Source organism: Paramacrobiotus metropolitanus, unplaced genomic scaffold (assembly GCF_019649055.1).
Source record: "Paramacrobiotus metropolitanus isolate TYO unplaced genomic scaffold, Prichtersi_v1.0 Parri_scaffold0000005, whole genome shotgun sequence".
In the NCBI taxonomy this organism is placed as follows: domain Eukaryota; kingdom Metazoa; phylum Tardigrada; class Eutardigrada; order Parachela; family Macrobiotidae; genus Paramacrobiotus; species Paramacrobiotus metropolitanus.
The window spans coordinates 2,009,178-2,033,279 of NW_026570225.1; the positions used below are offsets into that span (position 1 = coordinate 2,009,178).

Sequence of the window (24,102 nt, forward strand, 5' to 3'; positions counted from 1 at the left end):
GAATCTTCTCATTCCGCTACTATTCTGCAAGACGTTGCCCCATGTTTCGGCTGGCCACCAGCGGAACTGAAGCGGAAAGCAACAAAACGCAGCATAGCAGCAACGTGACTATCCTGTGCTGTGCGCTTGAAACACGCCGGTGTATAAGAAGAAATAATTGCGTTTTGTATCACTGTAACTCGCCAAACTGATATCGGCGTTGTCTTACTAACGAGCCAATCAACGGATGTAAAATGGCATTTATTCCTTATGGTTAACTAGCGATACTCGAATGCGCCCACCCAGTTTTTAATTAATTAACTAACCGGAACCGCCAATACACACAGCTTAAGGTTAAGGAACGGTTTTTTCTCTCCCACCCGCTTAAGCAGTGCCGACCACAAGTGTGAGTGTGCGCCAGCGATACTATTGTGTACCGAAACACTGTACATCGTCTAACGTGCGCAGCCGCGGTATGCGAACTGCATCCCAGCGCCATTACAGCGTGACCTTGTATAAAATGTACCGTATCAAAGCAGTTGAGTTTTTTCATTCCGTATATCACACTCGATAATTCAGCTTGTGATTTGGAAGGTGAAGCATTAAATGTAAATGTATGCCGGATGTGCTGGTTGCAGCTTCATTGGATTACGCAGGTTTTTCTAGTCGTCTGTGGCGGCAGACAGAGGTGGTCAGTGTTCTGCTCCCGGCGTACGCTGCTAAAGTTACTACCGGCACAACGCTCGAATCAGTTTGTCTATGCCGATAGCCGAAACTGCGCAATCACTTCCGGTCCTTTGCTGACATATGCGCTTTGGATCGTCTTGATGTAATGGTGTTCATCTGGCAGTCGCTTTGATTTTTACCGGACCAAAGCGGTTGGGTAAGTGAATACAGATACTGATTTATAATTTATTTATAATATTATTGTTTAGTTTTAATTGTGACCAAACCATTTCGCGGACTCATAAAGGTACCAACGCCCAAAAACATAATAATGAATTCTATTTTATTATACGGGCAAAAATATGTGAAAAACGTAAAATTCGTTTGCAGTGCATATCTTAATCGACACATTTACAGTATTTGCAGCAGCATGTCCAGAGCGCACGTGGTTGTATTTTTTCTGTTTCTACGAGTATGTTGTAAAAAAAATATGGTATGATTAATTTTATGATATGGAGATTACAGGAATTACAACTGTTTTCACTGAAGAAAGTAAGTTGTCCGGCAAAAATAGTGCTGGGTCAGGTTATTTGAAAATCAGTTTATAATAATATAGGAAGCAGTTTCTCGTACCGCAGATACGATTTTGCTAATACCCTGCTGTACTATTTTTGCTATTCTGTATTACATCAGATGCAGTACATTTGACGAAAAGGCCAGGAAAACTCTGTCGGTATTGTGTAGATGAATCGATTATTTATGAAGGATAGATGTGTTTTTGGCGAAGCATCCACGTGTGTATGAGTAAATAAGTTTAAGCGCTATCAAACGCATATACTCACGCCGCACTATTACAGTAACAAGCGTGTATCAATATTTGATCATAATAATTTTTATACAATGGCTAGTATTATTTTTCAAGCACACCGTATGAAAGTGCATGAGAAAGAAAGTGCTGTGATCGATAGAAATTAGCCTTGTCCCCATTAATATCATTTTCGTCTGGCGTCATTTTAGTGTACCTAGTTATAACATTTTGTACGAGGAACAAATGTAATGGATGATATTTTTTTCTGCACTGTTAATTATAACAAAGCCGCTAGAAAAATACGCCTTTTATATAGGGAAATGAATTAGTGGCCTTCTCATGGTTTACTCCAGCGTCATTGCTGTTGATAAAGAAAACAATATTTCGTTATCAACCACCGTAATATGCAGTTGGCAGTCAACACAACACTGAGTTGAGAAATGTCATTTGCATGTAATTTCCAATTTCCTTCAGCGAAATTCGCGATGATGCTTAGCTATAGTTGACCAGCCGTCTTATAGCAGTATGGAAAAATAACACCAGATTCGAAAGTTTTTATTACCGATTTAATTTGATTGCAATTTGTCGCTACGGTAAATTTGTGTGTCCGGCAAATATTGCTTGAGGTTTATGACTGCAGTTTTTGCGCTTGAAAACGTACATGGACTGATCTGTCTATTGAGAAAAGGTAATGTCGAAACCTATTGATCTAACGATAAGTGTTTATTGTACGGCATGCAGGTAATAGGACAGTTATAACTTTAGCTATTAGGTTTATACCACGATGAAAATTTCTGTTGAAGTATATTTTTAACTTTTTTGTAATTCGTCGAGATACGTATGTGTGATGTTAACATGCAATGTCGATAAAGCCAAAAGATATGTGCTTGTTGAATGAAGTATGGCAGTTATTAACGAAAGCCGTTGATATGTATCTGTTTTCACCTCTTTAACAGTGTAGTCAAGTGTTTCACGCTTGGAATGCCGGCGAAAGTATAGCTATTTTGTAAGTGACATTACGAGTTTATTTCCTCCAATGCGCCGTGAGAACCACTGTGAGCCCTATTGACTGCCTGGATATTCTTGTTTTGACCGTTCTTCAGCATAAAGAATGTAATTGATATTGTTGCATAACCCTTTTATTCCGCATGGAAGTGATCATAATACTCATATACAATGAAACGATGATTACGTGGAAGAGTCTGGTTTTGTTTACCAGTGTTCTGGTAATAATAATGAGTCTGGTAATTTTACTAATGTGCTGGTTCTGTTCTGCTTTATATCGGATGATCATTGGTTGTAGTTCTGGTTGCAAATGATTTGATCTCACTTTGTACTAAATTTCTTCATTTTAACTTATGCTGAAGATATGGGCACCGAACTATTAATTTTAGTCGACATCTTACAAACAGGAAATGGTTATATACAGATTTTCATTGTACAGAGTACATTTTACTCTTACTGCTTGCACATGGCTGCCATAAACCTGATAACAATAATTTTTTTCCTGTTATTTAACGTTTGTGTACAATAGTCATCTACGTGAATTATCTAGACGATCAGTTTATTCAGGAATTCGGAAGTGGAAGACACTTCCTACTTTAGTGCTTAATCAGGTGATGACAAATGTGCGCGTCCCTATGCACGCTCAGGGTGTTAAGGTCATTGACTATTAAATTTTTTAGTGTGCATGTTCAGCTCTATCTAAATGAAAATTTACCTAGAGTGCGCGTGTTGCTTCTGTGCGCACGTATTTCAGTTGAATGATTTTATGATGTGAATTTTCTCAAATAAAACTGCTTGATTCACCTATTCGTCGGGTCTTTCAACTCATCTCATCTCTGGCTAACAATCTAAAAACTCTGTTAAACAAAAAATGTTCGCACTCCAGTTCGAACACTAATGGAAACAGTCCGATAAAGCTCACCACATGGTTCTATCAGATTGTAGCATCTGCTCAACATTAGCCGGCATTGCTTGCATATCGTGCTCGTACCAGAATCATTGTGTACTTTACGGATAATTCGCGCCTAATTAGCTTGGGACAAGTGTGCCGTTTACTTTTTTATGTTGCCGATTTCATAAATTTTGTGCATACTTTTCGAGTGCAGATATATCGCTATTTGCATAAATCCCGGAACACTGCGCGCATGGCCGTCATTTCAATAAATCCAACAATTGTTTGTTTATTGCGAAATGCGAAGTATAGAAGTATACTAATTTAGACTGGATTACACTAATTTAGACTTTTAAACATTTTTCACTTATAAAAAATACTCGTGCAGGACGAATTCTTGCTTCGGGCCACTAAAATGTTTTGGTTTCTGTTTAAAGGTCAGTACTTCTGGATTTCCGGCGTGGTGCGCCATTGACCCAGTCTGTCTTTCACTAACAGAGAATGAATCAATTGCACATACTTACTTTGGGAGGCCTTTTAGGTAAGAGCTAAACTTTTTCTGAACTCCCGATTTCGCCGAATCTGAAAGAATATAATTTCGCATCCTATATAAGCTGGATATCTCAACTGTTTTCGCTTTCGCTTATAGAATTGTATTGCTGGTAATCGATTTTTGTTAGCGAGCGCGACTGCGTAGCTATAGGAGTAATTCGTTTAGTAATATTGTGTTTCCTCTAGCACTGGTGCACGGCCAGCTATACCAAAGAGAAGCGAAGAGTCTGAGCGTCTCCCGTATGCAGTCCCTAAGCGGATGTTTTCACGATGGGCGGTATTATTACGAACGCTCCCTAATTCCCACTGTCGATTCCTGCATAAACTGCAAATGCGAAGGCGGTTTAGTCAGATGCAACATGACCTTGTGTCCAATGTATCCCACGATACAAGAAGGCTGCCATTTATCCCATGAAGATGGGCTGTGCTGTCCGCAGCTAACATGTGATGGTGAGATGATGCACCTTGCGATGACCTTATCAACTGCTGATCATCATCTTCTTCACTGACGGTTGCTGTTCTTTTTTAGAAACTGTCGCTAAGAAGATGGCTCAGGTTCCAGCTATACACGAAGCTACTTTATTAGGTAAAGTATGCAGATGAATTTGCAAATGTTAAACTTATAAGTAATATGTATGTTATAGTCGCACGCATTAGTCTACATTAATTTTATGGCTGGGGAAAAGATCTGTATTATGAAAACTCACGAATTAACGTTCGCTTTGTATGTTTCAACGATTATTGGACAGACAGAACAGATGTCTACGGAAAAAAACAGACGTGTCAGTAATTGTAGGTTGCACCTATAATGACGTTGAATTCGGTTTGGGCGATTTTATTCCCACATCGGATCCATGCCAGGCGTGTTACTGCATCCACAACCGAACACAGTGTGTGCATCAAAACTGTGCTTTACCGGAGTCGGCACGTGAAGGTTGTCGTCCGGTCTATCACCACGGAGTGTGCTGTCCCATTCGCTATGACTGCAGTACGTCCACTTTTGACCATCTCGCTAAATGCGTAATGGCATATAGCAGCGATCCAAATGTTGTGATCTGCATTGGCAGGCGAAGCACAATCCTCACCACCCACTCTCCGTCCACCGTTTTTGACGGAAGGATGCGCCGTGAATAACCGTTTCTACGACGAAGGCGAGGCCATCCCATCCGGGAAGCCCTGTGAGCACTGTTACTGCATGAAGGGCGAGATGATCTGTGCCATGCAGAAATGCGACAGTCCAATGGCTGGCTGCGTACCGGTACTCAAGAACGGACAGTGCTGTCCTGAACGATATGAATGCCGTAAGTGCAGCTTCCAGTGCGCCCTTTCGGATAACGTTTATGGCTCTTTCTCTATTTGTTGGATTAGCGAATACCGATGCCAATATGATTGGGGATTCTTCGAAAACTGGTCTGAAGAGCCTGGCGTCCTTCAACGTTAGCTATCATGGGAACGTGTGGAACGGACAACGCCTGACGTCTACCACGCGAGGCCTGGAAGACGACTCGGAATCCGGAGAATACCGCATTACTACCGCTTCATCCGTTAGTGTGACGTCACCGTTGTCTGTGATCTCCACAACGAAGACGGCCGAGGCGATGCAGAGGGGTCAGTTGGCCGGCTACCCAACGGCAGTGCCCACTCAAGCCGTTTTAGGCTTCAACGAGTCTGTGTTCAATGCGTCGACCTTCCAAAAAGGTCTTGCAGCGGGGAGGAATCCATCGCTGACCGTAGTTAACGGATCACATGGTACACACTTGTTTTAGTATTGATCCTTAATTGTCATAAAGTGTCAGACATCTTTTCAACAACTTTTGTATTCAGAATTTAATACGATAATTTACAGCGCTATAACTGTTATTGTTCGGCTAGCGACAACTGACAATGTACTAACTTTGCAAATACACTTGGGCAAGTGTTAATAATTAGTTAACATATTCTCGATATTTGTTTGGGCTGTTCACCTTTTTACGGCCGTCCGAATTGTTTTCTTCTACGCTAAAACTGCGGCTAATCAAATCTTTTCAGCAGAAACTTCGGACGCGGATGTTCCAATCAACAAAGTGTTGCCAGAAGATCTACTGCACTATACCAATGTACTAACAACAAAGGTCGGCATTGTACCGTTATCATCGACATCAGACTTCTTTAACTCGGCGGATACTCTGGGCACCCGACCTCCCAGCACAACACCGGCAACCGCCAACACCGACCATCTGGAACTTCATCTTCAACCGGATAACCAATCAGTTGTCATCAATCAAACACACTCTAGCTCGGTAATACGCATTCGACGAGTACTATAGTGTTATTCATTCGTTGACACATTGTCACCTTCGACAACACATTTGACAACACATTCGACAACACCTTTGTAATCTTTTAGGTAAATTCAAATAACATGTCGCAGAATCCCGACGACAGATTGATAACTCATATTGTTGACGGAACGCAGTCCTTGGGAATCATAACGTCCTCGTCTGACCAAAATGATATCATCCAGTTGAACACAAGAATCAATGTCACGGCGTCCAGTCCAACCGAAAGTGGATTGAAACTCAGCCTTAATGGAGTTCCGGTACAAGGACCGAGTATAGCGACTGCAATGCCCACGGCAGGTAAAAGTCCAGCAACGCTGTTCCATGCAAAGGGGATTATGTATATGAGGGATGTACAAGTTAAACAGCAAAACAATAATCATATTTTCATGAAGCACTTTATGATAGAATGAGCAGTGTCCTTATGTTATGTAATCACGAAATTTAGTCTTTTTTTAATAATCTAGTCTGTATATTGCAGTGTGGAACAATGTGCCGACTCCGTATGGTAACCATACTCGTAAGCCGGTCCTGCCTGCTCCCCTGGACCCGACGGCATCCGATCCAATTGAAGGCCTTATCCGTTTCTTTTCGGCCGACTCTTCTGCCTCCGCTGCATATCCATCGGCGCAACCAAATCCTTTACTTCCCATTCTTCCTGAGGCCATTACAATTCCCTCCAGCACAGTGAGCGCCATTGAACCCATTGGTCCCAACGATCCCGAACCAGAAATCTCCCACGATTTCACAAATAACATAACGTCGCCGGTTGCCTTTGCTCACCTCACGCAGATGGGTTTGGCCATTGATCCATCCGCTTCCGATGAAATAGAAGGCCTAATCTCTGGGGGCAACATTAAAGCGCCATCAAATCTGTTACTAAAGGTCAACACGTCGGTACCCATTGACCCAGAATCCGCTGCCCAGGTCGAGGGTGTGGCTGCATCAGGCTCCGGTGGAGTGGCTTTTAATTCCGACGGTGTGGCCAGTGTCGCGGAGCAACTGCATGCTAACGATCAGCACCCGCCGAAGAACACCCTACCTGTCGACCATCCCCAACCTGTGGATCCGTCTTTAGGAGCGATATTGGAAGGTAGTGATGCGATTGCCAGAAATATGACCTTTGCGACTCCTCTGGATCCATCTATAGACGCCGAAGTTGAAGGTGTTCTGGGGTTGCCAAAGGCACCAGCAAACCTATCGATGATCAGCAATGCAAAAGTAAGGAAAAGTCAGGGGACCAAACTTCCGCTGGATCCCAACGCTACCGAAATAGAAGGAGCTATCATCGTTACAACAGCCGCAGAAAAAGTTCGCAGTGCACCTAAACCTTCTGTGAACGCCGGGATGCCAGTTGATCCAGTAGGTTCGGATCAGATCGAAGGAGCACTGACTGCTGACCAGAGTAAGCAACATCAGCATTGTTTTGCTAAAGCTGCTGTGCGAGCACCGTACTTTATGCTAGGTGTACTTAAGCTTGCTTTTTCGTTTTTTATAGTACATTTCTCACGTTTTGTGACTTGCTTTACTGTACTTGAATACTTTACAGATGCTCATATCATTACAGCGGCAGGTAATGTCAAAGTACCTAAACAACAGCAGAATGCATCGAGTACCCGTAACAAAATCAAAGTTATTAACGTTCAACTACAACCGGTGGAACCTTCTTCACAAGACACCGTCGAAGGGATTTGGCAGCTGTCAGGACAGCAGCCGGGTGCAGGTAATAATTTTCTACTCTAAGGACCTGCGCACTTTAGGAGCAAAATACACGTTGAGTATGAATTATTACAACATTTTCAGGTGATATGGTACTTTCCACCACATCAACCGTCCAACCGCTAGGCATCTCGGTTCCACAAGTCGTCCATAGAGTTGCTGGTCAGTTCGCTTTGGGCGGCGCTGTTATTAACCAGAAACGCACGATGACTATTGCTGCCGAGAATGTTACATTGTCGTCGTCTTCGCCCATTTTGGGAAGTACACTCATATCTGTCCGGCTCAATGGAAGCGTCCCGGTGCCGTTAATGCTGGCTCTCAACAGTGCCAAATCTACCCAACCTATTGTTCTCGGTCCAACGGAGCCAACGCCAGCTTCTACTGGAACCAACAGTCAACCGGGATGGGATGTCAGCAACGGCCAGGGATGGGGAAAGCTAGCTATAAATAAAGGATGGGGATCGTCGTCCGACGGCAACAGAGGATGGGGTTCGTCATCCCAAAACCAGGACGCAGCGACCAGTGTTCATGAACCGTCACCTACTTGGTCACCCAAACCGATGATACCTCGCCCCTTAGCTAAACCAGTTGAGCCACTTCACGAAGACGACTACGAGGGCCTGCTGCGCCCACAGGAAGGTGCGGTCGGCTTATCTTCACTGAAACCAGCGGGCGCAAAGACGCCTGTGCATCCACTAGATCCGCTGCCGAGCGATCAGTTCGAGGGAATGGAAAACCACAATGCCATGAATAAAATGGAAATTCATCAAGAAGAAACCACAGCACTTCCCACTGGAACAACCACGGTTGGGCAACCTACCGTGACCCGCGTACTAAACAAAATTCCAATTTTGCCAGCACGATTTACTACGAAACCTCCCCAAGTTGCGGATCGATGGTCTACAACAACTGGCGCGACTGCAACCACAACAACTACGATGCAAACCACGACATCCGCACCGACAATCTCGAGTACTGCCGTGGAGTTGGTATCCAGCCCCGAGCCTTCATCTGCACTACCACTGAAGCCGGCGAACATGGTTACAGAAATACCCGCTGATGCGCAAGCCACAGGAGTGGACGCCGATGGTAGTATGTTCAATGGGTCATTGCATGCCGTCGCATCCAGTTTTCCCAATGGGCAACCATTAACAGGCATTTACGAAAATGGTAATGTGCTGACTGATCTTCTACAGAATTTCCGAAGGCTTCGGTCATTTTAGTTTTGTGGTTGCATACGTTTAGGATGCTACTTCGAGGGTAACTATTACCGAAATTACCAGGCCATTTCAACGGATGATCTGGTTGATCCGTGTCTGGTACGCGTGTGCAAGGACGGGATTGTATTTGGACCCAGCGTGCAGCGTTGCCCACCACCTATTCCCGGCTGCTTTAGCACTTCCATACCCGGCGTCTGCTGTCCAGTTTACCTCTGCCGTAAGAACATCACCCTTATTTTTTCCACCTTCCGTTTTGTTACAAATTATGGCTGATTTACTTTACTCTGGAGCTGATGGGATGTTTTTTACAGCGAACTATCTTGAGCGCAACGAGACGTCGTACACACTGACAGCTGCAGCGGGCGATCAGCTAAACACGGAAAAAACGCGATTAGCACTGGCAAAATGTTTGTACCTCATCGCGTTTCAAATTACTAGTCATTTCGAATGAGATCCAAAATTTTACACCTTCGTATTGCAGTCTGCCGAGTTGGACCGCGCTTCCTAGCGCTAAACGAACGGGTGGTGCACGTTATGGGAGTACAATGCCAGACGTGCACTTGTAAAGCAGAAGGGCATTGTTTGTGAACCTGGATGTGCACAGAACATTCTGATTACCACGCTGGCACCGCTGGTCCAGAATCCCCGTCGTTTCCAAACCATAAGCACAACACCCGCTACCACAACATCTTCAACGCCGCCGCCTATAACCGAACCGTTGGGATCAAGAAGTATGCCGCACGCTAGTTCTGCTGTACATGAAGCGGTGATCGCCATATTAAGAGCCAGTTCTGCGTGATATAGGTTGCACAATTCAAAAGAAAAAGTTCCACCATGGGGATGAAGTGACATTCAACGATCCATGTCACATGTGCACGTGTTTGGATGGACTGGTGATCTGCAAGATGAACCGTAAGGCCTGCCGATCGGCGAAATTGCTAGGTGCCCTTGACGCACTGTGACGACCGGCACACTCCCGGAACCGAGGAATCCATGACCGGTAGCTCACAATTCAGCAGTGATTGACAACAGCATGTCCGCCGCTTTGTTAAATTTCTCAGCTATGATTTCCAGTAATAATTATTGATAAAGCGTGAATGACTGATTAACCGTTGAAAATTTTGTTGGATCATACAATTGTATAGTTACGCTAGCTCTTGTTTTCTTGTTAAAATAGTTACGCTCTCTTGTTTCTTGTTAAAAATTTCCAGCACGATATTGCCAATATTTGAATTGAATAATAGAATATGTATCTGATTTGTACTCGTATCTCAGAATTGTTGCCTTGTTCTCTTCCGAGCGTTCTATGCAAGCTGTCAATGCAACACTAAAAGGGTGCCGATAAAGATACTGCACTTATAAAGTTTCCAGTGGAATTTTTTCTTGCGCATTTTCTGAGTATAAATTTACTCAACTTTTTGTTTTACAGCTGAAGGTACTTCAGATTTGCTCAGCTTCTGAAGCCGCCAACTTGGCGTGCCATCAGGGTGTACATAAGTGCGTGTAAATTGTAATACACCGCGTGCCAGCTAATGTTTTTTAAGCAGGTATTTTTAATTATACTAATTATGCCTAGAAAATGTTAAAAATTCTGCCGGCCGCGTTTTTACCACAAAAAGTTCTGCCGGCGTTTTGACCTTGGCCGTTGACTATCAGTACTCGCTAAGCCGTTTCTGTCTTGCCGGTCGACCTCGGCACGGTCGTAAACGATGCCGCTCTTGTCCCATTATGTGTATTGTTGGTCGCTGGTTGGTTCCGTTACAGCTTACCTTTACATATTGCGATGTATGTAAATATAGTAAATCGTTTTAAGTAAGTATCTTTTTGTACAGCTGCATTTGTACAGCTGTATTCCTAAAAGGCCAATCTTAAATTGTTAAGCTTACCTGACTTTCCTTTGTCCCGGATTATTTTTTTTCTTCACCATTTGAGAAAAATTAATAAATAACATGAGTCAATTTTGTTAGATATGTAGCGGGTTTTTTTAGCCCGGGAAACTTGATCCATAACTTTGTTTACAATACTCAAGTTTAGCAACACATGCATATCTTAATAATCGCGCAAGCCTTAATCTTTGAAGTCACCGCAACGGACACAAAGCGAATGAACGTACAATGAACTCATATTAATTTCTTAGGTCAGGTAAAACTTTGCCACGAAGGATCAGAATGAACTACATAAAGGACTGCTCGGCGAGCAGTGCATGCAGTAAATGTTTATAAAATCGTTCCCAATTAAAAACACTCATAAAGGTGCATTGGTGCAGAAATCATTGAGTGGGAGAGAACTGCCACTGCTGTTCAGTGGACAGAACCCGCTAACAATAAGTGAACGAGTAACCGAGCTAACGCTGCATTCCAATGCAGAATCCGCTAAATGAACGAGTGACCGAGCTAACACCGCTGTTCAGTTATGGTAGCTCGGTCACTCCTAGGTGGAGCACGCAAGTAACTGATGGTGAGCAAGTAACTGAGCCACCTCTACTGAGCGGACACACACCACCGGACACATACCACCGGACAAATACCACAGAGACCCTGTGAAATGAACTAACTGAGTCACCGAACTAACGAGTGTCCAGTGCACTTGCACTGTGAGTATCAAATTTGATTGTCGAAAAATTATGTTAAACTTCGAGTATGTTTTCGAATAGGTAGGTAAAATAATGATTTGTGAATTTGCGAAGCCGCTTCAACTTCAAGCTCAAACTCAAGTTCAAGTCAAAAAAGTAATACAGGCTATGCTTTGACCCGCCGAAACATGAACTTGAACTTGCAAAAACGTAACTTGTGCAAGTTTCAGTTCAAGTTGGAGGGCCCTCCAAATTGAGTAACTTTTGCATACCTGCCGTTCGTTAACGACTGGATTAAGAACTTGAACTCGAGCAAATTTTAAAAAGAAAAACATTTTCTATTACTTTGTTGCTTGTTTACAAGTTTGTTTCAAAGTAGTTCGACTCCTGTAAATAATCTACGGGCAGCACCGATGGCTTGGTTTTTGTCGTCAACGCTGTCTCCACCAGCCTTTAGAGTCGGCAGCTACCTACTTGTCTTATCGCTGCCAGTGCTAATTTTTGAACCGTTACGTGGTGTTTCGTTCGATTTAAATTCTAAACGGCTATATGCCAAAAGAAAGAAGAAATCACAGCAATTTTTTTGAACCTATGGGAGTTCGTTTTTATGCAAAAAAAATGCTTGCAGGCCAAGTGGAATCTAGCATAGCAACCCTACGGACGATGGGGTACTCCGCATGAGCACTAGAGCCCGTAAATCGTCACAATTTTGGCAGCGAAACGAAAAATTTTGTCGTACTGAGCAAACGTAACGAAACTTAACTGCACGCTTCCTGTCCCATAAAATAACGAACCTTGACGAATTTATAAAATATTTGAGCGCAACTTAACGATAACTTTCGATATTTTTCCGTAAAAAAAACTGAACTCAACGAAATCGCAAAATACAAATCACAGTAGTAAGCGTTCCTGGGATTAATTTTATTTATCTGAATTTTCTATGTGGTTCCACATCAAAAATAGTAGATCAGATCATCAAGCTTCTATGAAAATTGCAGCTTGCACTTTTGCAGTTCACTAGTGCCGTTATAATTTGCTGAAGCTATAAACAACATGTGCTTGCGAAACACTAGTGCAGTGTCTAGAACTGGGAGTTTCGCAAAGCGTCAGATTCACTGTGTACAATAGGTTGCAGCTTCCAGTGTGCGCTTATGAAGGAGACCCTGTTCCGGGCGCCCAAAACACTGAATTATTTGTCCAGGCGCAAGAGACGCACGCACGAGTGCGGCTGGCGTACAATTGGAAAATAATTTATTTTATTTTCTAAATTCCACATCGGTATCTTTTTGACGAAGAGAAAGCGACTCCCGAAATTTCAATATAACTTCGCGAAGCGAGAATACATTTTCTTATAACGAAACTTAACGAAGCGGTGCTCAGAAGTCCGTAAAACATGCGCGGGGCTTGACGATTCGTTTCGTTAACGTTCGTTAAGCTTCGTCAAAATGACGATTTACGGACTCTAATGAGCACTTCATCTAGCACCGTATCGTCGAGTGCTATGGTAAAATCCATTCCCTAATAAAGTTTCATTGACCGCTGATATCGGAAAAAACTTTAAAATTTTGTTCTCATTTAGTTGTTTTTTACTTGTTTTGAGGACTAGGTACTTTAGAAACAGCAGCCCGGAAAGCTTTTGGGAGGCAGTTTTACTACAGTTTGCGGGTTGAGGTTACTGAGCTTTGCTAGCTGAAGTTGTAGTTTGGTGCTTTCGCAAAATCATGAATGCACAAGTTCAAACCAGAATTCAACTTCAAATTCAAGTTTGGAACCTGAACTGGAGTTTGTGTTTGAACTTGAGCCACTTTCGCAAATTCCCTATTATCTGTACAGCCAAAGAGAATGCTTTCGAGGTTGAGAGCATGAAGTAATTTTTATGTAAAGATTTTTATATAATAGCTGTGTTATTGCGTTGATGCGAAGTACTTTGTAATAGAGAAGTGCGAGGAGCTCACGATGCGTCTTTATTGACAAATAAAGGCTGACAATACTGCGTAATAGCAGGAAGAAAGAACAATAGCCAGTGTGGCCAGAATCTAGAAGCGTGTTGCTAGCAAGTTCTTGAGCGTCTGTCTAGACGTGAAAGAATGCTGGCGGCAAGTACGTGTGTGATGCAGGCCAGATGAATCAGCTGTGTGATGATGCGCAGACTGGACTCATTATACCATGTGCGTTGGTTACTTGTATGGCCGACAAGTAAGGATCCATCTATACAAGTTACGTCATGACCGAACCCACACCGCGGCGATTCGCTGCCGCGCAAATTAGATGTATGCGCGTGTGAAGGCGGTGCCAAAAATCCATCCACGCAAGGCCCTTACGTGTATGCCTGTAACTCCACCCCTTTGCATGCATACATACAAGTAGCCGATCCAGCTGCCAGTCAACCTCGAAATTTCAAACGCTCGTCTTTCGTTTGCTTCTCAACGGATCTTCCCAATCGACATATCAGAAGATAAAGAATTAAATTTAAAACTTTTTGGTATCTAGCAAGTGGATATTTATGGCGAATCAAGAAAGTTATGACTGTTTTGGTTTCTCGTAGACTTAACATAGGATGCAAGCCAACGCCTCCTTTCACGGGCCCATTCTAAGTCTACGAGAAACCAAAACAGCCATAACTTTCTTGATTCGCCATAAATATCTAGGTTTCTCAGGCTGTTGAATGACTGTTTTTCTGAAAAATAAAAAATAAAATGAAGGAAAAGCAAAAAAAAAAATAAAAAATAATTTTCTGAAAAATAAAAAATAAAATGAAGGAAAAACAAATGAAACCTAAGAGAAACCTAAGAAACCTGAGAAACCTAAGACAACCTAAGAAACCTAAGAAACCTAAGAAACCTAAGAAACCCAACAAACCTATGAAACCTAAGAAATCTAAGAAGCCTAAGAAACCTAAGAAAAGTCTCACCAAGTGAGTACATAATATTGATAATAATCATATTAGCTGAAAATCGAACGCGGTAACCAAATCAGCGGTGGCCGAAATGAATGGTGGCCAAAATGAATTGTGGCCAAAATGAATGGTGGCCAAAATGAATGGACACCCTTGTATGTGTACATGCGAGGCAGCTGGCACCTACACGCGTGCCGCACACCAGCTCGCTCAAACACGTTACGACCCATACATACAAGCCAGTTTTCAGGCGGTTCTAACGTTAGTTGTATGTATGCATGCGTAACTTGTACACATACAAGTTGCAGCGCTAATGCACTATTCCAACGCGAGCGTATGAACGCTGAGTGGTGGTGCGATAGAGGAACGAGAGAGCAAGTACAGCTCAGCGTGTGCGCTGCGTATATCCGCTTCAGCGGATGAGGTGCAGTGCAGCAGCACACGTACGTACAAGGGAGAGGCGAGACGTGGCATGTGAGTGAGTGCAACAAGTACGCCAATGTGGGCGGAGCACCACGCGCAGGCTCGTATGCCTGATAACTTATCATGTTTCGACGAAATATAGATGTTTTACTAATAAAATTTTAAATTCATTCGAAATCAGATAAAATGGCCGTGCCGTGGACCACAAGAAACGCGGAGGCGTAGCCGAGGATGTTTCTTGTATGTACTTAATTATTTAATATATGTACAATATATGTCTTGTACAATCGCAATATGATATGGTGACTGCATAAATGTTGCGGCGACCTTTTGAGAGTGATTTACACGTACTACACTTCTGCTCTGCAATTCCCGTGTATCCACAATATCGCTGGACGTGGATCCATAGCTTAAAGCAATATTACATACAAGGTATGCCTCGCGCTCCGCGCTCGGCAAAACCCTCTTGGACGGATACTAATATTTGACTACCCCACGAGTTTTTCTTGAACCTGTGACCAATGGCTATTTTCTCTCTTTTTTAATTAAATGGTCCGTGCAATTCCGATTTGTCTCTACATTATTGCACTAATTGCTGCTTCCGTGGCAACAATTTGTTTTACCCGTAAGAATGTACTGCAGTACTACACCAACACTGTACCAGTATCTAAAGGGCGTCATTATATTAAGTACTCCATTTTCTATACTTAAGAACCTGTCAAAATTTCTTCTGACCAACGCTTTCAAAACAAAATCAAAATTCAGAAGGCACACCTATGGAAAATTAGGAATTTTTCAAGACTAAGCTGGACTTAAACTGACCACGCGTTGATTTATCCATAAAAACCCAGGAAAAATACGTTTTGAACGGTAAGCTTGTATGAATATAGAGATACGAGGACATTTGGGTGCTGTGAACATACCCTGCACGATTAGGCTGCGATGAACAGCTGGTTAGCCGTAGCTCGCAACGCTACTGATATCACAATCTGAATGCAAACGGCTATAAATTTAGCCGGCTGTTCATCGCAGCCTAATCGTCCAGGGTATGTTCACAGCACCCAAATGTCCTCGTACTGTAATTACAATGTAGGACTAAATGGTCGCATAGCCCCATACCCAGCATTCTGTACGCAAGCGGTGCAGCTCACTTGTACGAAACGGATATTTTGAACTCAGTCGTACAGTGCACTGCGCTGCATTCGTACTGAATGTGGAGATGTTGGGTATGCGACCATTTTGTCCTAAGCTGTAGTAATACACCTTTAGAAAATACCGTAATTATCGAATTTGTGGCCCTGGGGTAAAAATAGTTCGAAAGGTATGGCGGAGGGGGCGCAATTTCGAGGAGGGGGCGCAATTTCGGGGGGTGGCATTAGTTTTCGAACGGCATATTTTGGGAGTGGGGATTATATTTCAAACAACTGCGCATTCTGATCTGGTGAAACTTATACCGGTATACGCAACAGTGCAACTTTCCCAGCAACATTTTCGAGCGTATACTTTTCCTCGTGTCCGACCATTTCGGCATAGTGACATTTCGGCATAGGACATTTCGGCATAGGACATTTCGGCATAACGACATTTCGGCATGAGGACATTTCGGCATGAGGACATTTCGGCATGAGGACATTTCTGCATGTGGACGTTTCGGCATACGGACATTTCTGCATTATAAACAACATCAAATTAAAAAACGGCTCCAGTTATTTTATGTCTCCTTTGTACTGTTAAACCTTGTATTCTTAGATCTTCTTAGATCTTCTAGGCTTTCTTAGTTTTACTTAGGTTTCTTAGGTTTTCTTAGGTTTATATATATTTGCAGGTCTTCTTAGCTTTTCTAAAGTTTTTATCAAATCCTCGCATTTTAACATACAATTTTCAAGTTTGCTAAGGCATCTTATGTCTTCCTGCGTTTCATTATTTTTTATAAGGTTTTTGGTTTAATTTTGCATGTTTGGCATGTTTTAGGTTTGCTAGGTTTTAGGATTTTACGTTCTCAGTTTTTGAAATTCTATGCGTTTTTCCTTCACTTTCTTAGATTGAGTAAAATTCATTGGCATATAGGTTTCTTACCATGGACCCACGGTCCTCATTTATTAGCACAAGCCAGTTACCATGCACGAGTTTTACAACGAAAACAGTTTTACAGTAACAAAAGTTCTTCCAATTTATCCGCTCTTTCCATCATGATTAGGTATTATCAGTATACTAAACTTTATGCCGAAATGTCCGTATGCCGAAATGTCCCTATGCCGAAATGTCCTTATGCCGAAATGTCTTATGCCGAAGTGTCCAATGCCGAAATGTCCCTATGCCGAAATGGCGGTACGCCCTTTTCCTTAGGTCCCTATGCACCTTTTTGCCTACGAATACCGCAATATATTGATGTTTGCTCACAATCACAATTTTTATAAAGGATTTGGCGGTACACCTATCATTTTTCAGCGCTTGACATTTATTAACGGCCCCCTGGGGCGTTATTTCGGGGGGTGGCCTTATTTTTCAAACAGGATCAGGAGGGGCGCTTATTTTTCAAACAGGATCGGGAGGGTCGCTTTTCAAACAGGATCGGGAGGGGCGCCACAAATTCGATAATTACGGACTAATTTACGGTATGCAGAGCTATTTTCTTCGCAAAAGGAAAGACCAAAAGGGAAAACCAAAGAAAAATGGACTTATGGAGCGCAGTATTACAGGTTGTTCCAAAATTATACGGTAACCAAGGAGAAAGCAATAATAAGTTATAAGTAGTCATTATTTAATACAAGCTCAACCTCGGCCTCCGGCCTCGGTTGAGAATTTTTAGAACTGAAGATAGTAATGTAGTAGTAGTTTTATAAAGATTTAGGAAACGGAATTTAACTGGATCGGAAATGCGGCTTGTTTTGAATTTGTCACTGTCGTCATTAAGTACTCAATGCTATAGAATTCAGCTAAGTCACTTAGTTATTTCCGCAGACGGTTGAAAGTGTAAATTTTGCTTCCTGTAAATCGTCGTCTATAAAGGTTGAGCCAAATAACATATCAAGCTATCAGCCAAAAATATTATTAATAACATATCTGCCAAATCCCTCCTCTGTCTGACCAAAAAATTACCTTTTTCGCATGACCGGCGAAAATTCTCACACCTCTGTTCTTACCGGTGAAAATCCCTGTCCTTCTATCTGACCGGCGAAAATCCCTGTACTTCTATCTGACCGGCGAAAATCCCTGTTCTTCTATCTGACCGGCGAAAATCCATGTACTTCTGTCTGACCGGTGAAAATCTTTGTACTTTTATCTGACCGGCGAAAATCCCTGTGCTTCTATCTGGCCGGCGAAAATCCCTACCCCTCTGTTCTAACCGGCGAAAATCGCTGTACTTCTATCTGACCGGCGAAAATCTCTGTCCTTTTATCTGACCGGCGAAAATCCATGTACTTCTGTTTGACCGGTGAAAATCTTTGTACTTTTATCTGACCGGCGAAAATCCCTGTGCTTCTATCTGGCCGGCGAAAATCCCTACCCCTCTGTTCTAACCGGCGAAAATCGCTGTACTTCTATCTGACCGGCGGAAATCTCTGTCCTTTTATCTGACCGGCGAAAATCCCTGTCCTTTTATCTGACCGGCGAGAATCCTTGTACTTCTATCTGACCGGCGAAAATCCCTGTCCTTTTATCTGACCGGCGAAAATCCCTGTTCTTTTATCTGACCGCCGAAATTCCCTTTACTCCTATCTGACCGGCGACGTTCCCAGTATTTCTGTCTGACCGGCAAAAATCTTTGTACTTTTATCTGACCGGCGAAAATCCCTGTACTTCCATCTGACCGGCGAAATTCCTTTCCCCTCTGTCTCACGGGCAAAAATACCATCGAAAATTTTATCTTCCAGTCGGGAATTTGCACATTGCAGGGACATTGATTGTGCTCATCGTATTCCCTTCTTTTTAATAATACGTACTTATGTTAGTCTTTGTATGTACCTTTTCTGTTAAGGTACAGTTATCCTTTCCTTCTTTCCGCTAATTAAATAACATGCCGCTCACATAATACCTTCTGTCTAAGCCTGAACTTCCCCTCCCCGTTGTTTATCCGGCGAAAATCCCTCATCCTTTGTCTGACTGGCAAAAGTTCCACCCCCAGTGTCTAACCAGCGAAATCCCCCTCCACTTCGTCTGATCGGCAAAAATTCCTTTCCCTCTGTCTAACTGGCGAAAATCTCTAGTCTTTTGTCTAACCAGCAAAATTTATTCCCCTATTATATATACAATCCTAACTCCGCCGTTTCTTTTTCTCCCTTTTCCTCCAACACTGTCCGGCGCAGAATTTCGTTCGATAGCTTAAAAAACGGCTAAAATCCTGTAGTTTGTCCCTACAACTTTAGTTTTTCGATCTTCTTTTCCTTCGAATTACGAAACATGGCCAAAACGAATTTCGCTGATTGGCAATCACAAAGTATTTATTAGTGGATAATGTGGATTGGCGGAAATGCGTATATTTTTGAACGGAAACTGCTGACACAGCGTGGCAAACTGGGACATAAAAACTGCGGTACATCAGTAATCAGTAAAATTTAATACTCCTGTTTGTCGAAATTTCGTAATTGGCAGAGCGATAATGCAGTATGATTTCTTTGGCGGAAAGAGGAAAGGGAACCAGTATAGCGCAAATAACTGTACGGCAACGGATTACGTACGTATAAACTACTAGGGAAGTGCACCGCTTTTTGCTAGCACTATTAGACTGAAGCGAAGCCGGAAACAGAGTTTTGCACAAAAATGCTTAGGTTATTTGATATGTGGTTTTATATGCAATAGCCATCAAAATAAAATAACAAAAAATTGCAAGCGCTGGCACTCTACTAATTAATCGAAGAGTGGTGTTTCGGTGCTCTTCCATTTCTCCATGAAGTCATTTCAGCACATGTAATAAATTTCATTATGCGGACATTCACTCGCGGCATCAGGCTGGACTTTCGTTATACCGTTGTTGCTTATATGATTCCGTAAAGGCGTAAACTAGATAATAGTTCTATCGATAATTTTATTAACTAATTCTTTTAGCAGAAATGTTTTTCCTTTAATACAAAACAAAGCTCTGTACTCAGTATTGAAAACAAAAAAGTAATACTTAGAATTAATAAGGAAAAATATATATCTACTATTTGAAATAAACAAACTATAATAACAATGAATAATAATACTGATAATAATGAAAATCAGTATTTATAATAATTGCCTCGAAAACCGATTGCTCAGTTAGCACGCGTGATCACCAAATGCAAAATACATGCCAAATTAAAAACATTTTAGCAAGTGGACGCACTTACTCATTGTTTCAGACGGAAATTTCGGCATTCTGATGGCTTTTAAAATAAAGTCAATTCGGCAAGAAAGTTTAGCATGCAGACCGAGCAGCAATAACTGATGTTTCAAACGGGAATTTCGGCATTCTACGAGTAGTGGTTTGTAAAATAAAATCAATTCGGCAAGGAAATTGTAGCATGCGGACACAGCAGCACAGAATTTTGGCCGGTTGAACAGAGTTAAGGATTTTCGCCGGCTAGAAAAGGGAGGGATTTTCGACGGTAAGCACGGGCAGGGATTTTCGCCGGTTAGACAGAGCGTAGGGATTTTCGCCGGTCAAGCACAGGGCAGGGATTTTCGCCGGTTAGACAGATGGGTAGAGTTTTCCCCGGTAAAACAGAGGTAGGGGTTTTGCCGGTCACACAAGGTAAGGATTTTCGCCGGATCGACAGAGGTAGGAATTTCCGCCGGTTAGACAAAGGACAGGGATTTTCGCCGGTTAGACAGAGGGTAGGAGTTTTCGCCGGTCGGAGACATGGGTAGGATTTTCGCCGGATAGACAGAGGGTATGAATTTCCGCCGGTTAGACAAAGGACAGAGATTTTCGACGGTTAGACAGAGGGTAGGAGTTTTCGCCGGTCAGACACAAGAGTAAGGATTTTCGCCGGTCAAACAAAGGGGCAAGTTTCGCCGATTAGACTGAGAGGTAGTAGTTCATCATATTACCGTAAAGTTTGCTAATTAATAATTATACAATCATTAGTAACAATTATAATAATAAACCAATAATCCAAATTCATTTCTACATTTTCCCGACCGAGGCCGGAGGCCGAGGTTGGGCTTGTATTTATAATAATTGTTTCCGCCCATCCACTGTTGCGGTGTTACTAAGTGCATTTCGCAATAATAATATTTGTTTCCGCCTATACGCCACTGGAACTTACTGACACAGCCAACAGGCAAAATCCGTTTCGAAAAAGTTTCATAAATTTATAAATGAAATTTACGAAAAACGAAAACCTTTGACCCGAACTACAAAGGACATACCAAAAGTAAGTTTCCCTATTTTGCCAGGTTTCAATTTGAAGTGAAACATCAACGAGATATTTTTTGTCACATACCTTATTCTCTAAGCTATCGAGAAAAAAAAAGAATTTCAACTGTCGACGAAAAACCGTTCAGACGAAAAATCGTCTAACCGGTGCTAGTTCGAGCAGCTTCACCAGCGTAATCCCCAAAAAATTAGTTCTTTAAACTTCTTTTATTGCCACTTCTGTCTTCCTCAACAGTTTTGACTATGGTTTGAGATATTGATAGGTAATACTATCCTTGCTTTTATCCGGATGTGAAATTGTTTCGAAACCTTCACTGAAAAAAATTATTAATTTTTTTGCTACGACGCAAATTTTCGTCGTTTTCAACTTTCTTGTCTCTTCAAACTTCCGATTCTTTTCATAAATAACAAATGTATTTCTGGATGACTCCAGTGCACCTTAGTCCAGGGTTAAACTTTCACCAGACTGTGGACAACAAATATTTTTTACGAATCATCCACATTTTTAGCCTTTCTACGGGGTTTTGACATTCGGTCGAGACCAGTTTCCAAATTTTTTTCAAAAACCGTTAGAGATTTGATTTATCCTTTCTTTATTTTTGATGCAAGAGGAAAGAATTTGAAACATAAAATCGGTTTGCGGTTCTCGAAATATGATCGGGGAGATTGGCAGCAACACAATAATGCTGCGAGAAGACCACAGGAGAGGCTACCAGAAACTGTACAACAGTCTTTTCGGTGAATCTCATCTACCTTATGGAACAGAACCTAAATTAAATTTTCTAATGACTGGTCGATAAATAGTATTAGTAAATACATGGAAGAGAAAAGTTGAAAGAGTTTGTGAAAGAAGATAAAAAATGGTCCGAAAACAGCGCTAAAACGCAGATAGGACGAAAACTGAATTTATGGCTTTTGTGCACCCAGACGCATTCACTTTCATTCAGAAGGGGATTTTTATTAATTTTTCTCTCCCGACTCTGAGTCCACCAGGTACTTAATTTCAAAATAAGAATGCTTGCAATAGATGCTGGTATTTTTTCGGTCAATCACCTAGTGGGCTTCGTGTGCTGGACAGTAACAGAAGTTCGGTCACTTGCTCACCTAGCGGGCTCTGTGCTCTGGATAGTAGTGGTACTTCGGTCACTTGTTCACCTAGCGGGCTGTGTGCTCTGGATAGTAGTGGTACTTCGGTCACTCGTTCATCTAGCGGGCTTTGTGCTCTGGATAGTAGTGGTACTTCGGTCACTCGTTTACCTAGCGGGCTCTGTGCTGTGGACAGCAGCGGTAGTTTAATTACTCGCTCTCCTAGCAGGCTTTGTGAATCATCTGGCCGGGTTTGGGAATATCGGCCTTCAGATTATGGAAATGGTTTTTGCTGATTATACACGGAAAAGCTGGGTTCGTGTGTTCCCTTTTTCTTTTTCGTGGTAATAAAGATCTAAATTGTAGATACCGTTTTATTATTCCGTATTATACGGAATAATTTAAGGATTGTATAATTATGCTGATTAGTTGATTACTGTCCTTAGTTTTGCTCGGACTGCAATGGAAGGTCAGGCCGTTTGAACGATTACTATGGTCAGTTTCTTTTACAGCTGCCTTCAAATAGCTTTTAACGAGCGTTCTTATTCTTAAGTCATGTTTTTGAGCGCTTTTAAATTGTTAGCGATTTATAGAAACGAAGCCATCCGCTAGCAGCATCGTTTGAGTTACTGCTAATTGGCTGTAGGTGCAAAACTTTAAACCTTTTTAATTTGTTGATCTAAAAAGGTACCTCTTTAAATTTGCTCCATGCAACCGGACTTTAAAATTATTTTCAAGGTCACTTTGAGCTTTCAGCTCTACCGGCACCGGCGTCTGTGCACGGGAGCCGGATCGGATAATTGTCCGATCGGATAATTGTCCGGCTCCCGTACACAGACGTCAAAACAAAATGCATGTGACACGGTTTCCAGACATGCTGAATCGAATGGCGTTAGCTGTTTTTCGATTAATTTTTTGGTTTGTTCTGACCAGATCGTACGGGGTTTTCCGTTGTAATTTATAGATCTTTACCTTGATATACAAGTACTTGTAAAGTTAAGAACTTTCCAAAAATAAAGCCAGATGTACAGTATTATCTAACCACCGCTTGAGTGCCGAAGCTGTCTTGTTAAAATATTACTCACGGTTTGAAATGGAAACCAGTTCAGCCGACGGCCGACACGCTGTGCCCAAGTACTGCACTGTAACTGCAGTGTGAAACTTCGACACTGACCAAAAAAAGGCAAAAAAAATTTGGTGAGGCAAAAAAATCACAGACCTCGCTGCATCAAGCCCAACCGTACCTTTTGACTTGCTCGCCTTTTGAACAGGGGTTCCACAGTGGCGTGCGAGTGGACCTACTATGTTGACATTCGTTTTCCTCGGATCCTAATTGCGGAAAATTTGGCAGTAATGGACTAAAATCATGAACGCCCAAAGTGCCATAAAACGGATAAAAGTCTAAATCGATTAAATGGCATGTGGCTTTATTCAGGTTTATTCACCTGAATCAATGATAAAAGCAAAACCAAGACACAAGTCTTATACGCAGATTCATGCTTTAGCTTTCATCTCGTACAGCTGGTCGATGGGAACCTCGTTTCCCGTTCACTAGAAACTTATGGTTAGCTGTACCAGTTCGCTTTGGATGTGCGGTCAAAATCGAATAAGTAATGCTACGTG

The 24,102-nt window shown here is 42.2% G+C and overlaps 1 protein-coding gene and 1 long non-coding RNA gene across 2 annotated transcripts; one reads left to right on the forward strand and one right to left on the reverse strand.

Annotated features, from left to right (window-relative positions):
• Positions 1 to 455: 455 nt before the first annotated feature.
• LOC129581003 (uncharacterized) lies at positions 456 to 10,535 on the forward strand. The gene is given in 17 exon segments (XM_055471816.1): positions 456 to 862; positions 3,788 to 3,891; positions 4,089 to 4,352; positions 4,432 to 4,488; positions 4,699 to 4,890; positions 4,970 to 5,203; positions 5,271 to 5,651; positions 5,934 to 6,181; positions 6,289 to 6,520; positions 6,702 to 7,625; positions 7,770 to 7,943; positions 8,024 to 9,109; positions 9,185 to 9,376; positions 9,471 to 9,566; positions 9,641 to 9,723; positions 9,725 to 9,890; positions 9,964 to 10,535. Coding segments are annotated over 16 exon segments (4,527 nt in total). The 5' UTR covers positions 456 to 862; positions 3,788 to 3,851; the 3' UTR covers positions 10,122 to 10,535.
• LOC129581004 (uncharacterized) lies at positions 5,820 to 24,068 on the reverse strand. Its single transcript, XR_008689416.1, has 3 exons — positions 23,724 to 24,068; positions 23,565 to 23,648; positions 5,820 to 7,417 (listed from the first exon to the last, which is right to left on the reverse strand). It is a non-coding gene; the product is annotated as an uncharacterized LOC129581004 (long non-coding RNA).
• Positions 24,069 to 24,102: the final 34 nt, after the last annotated feature.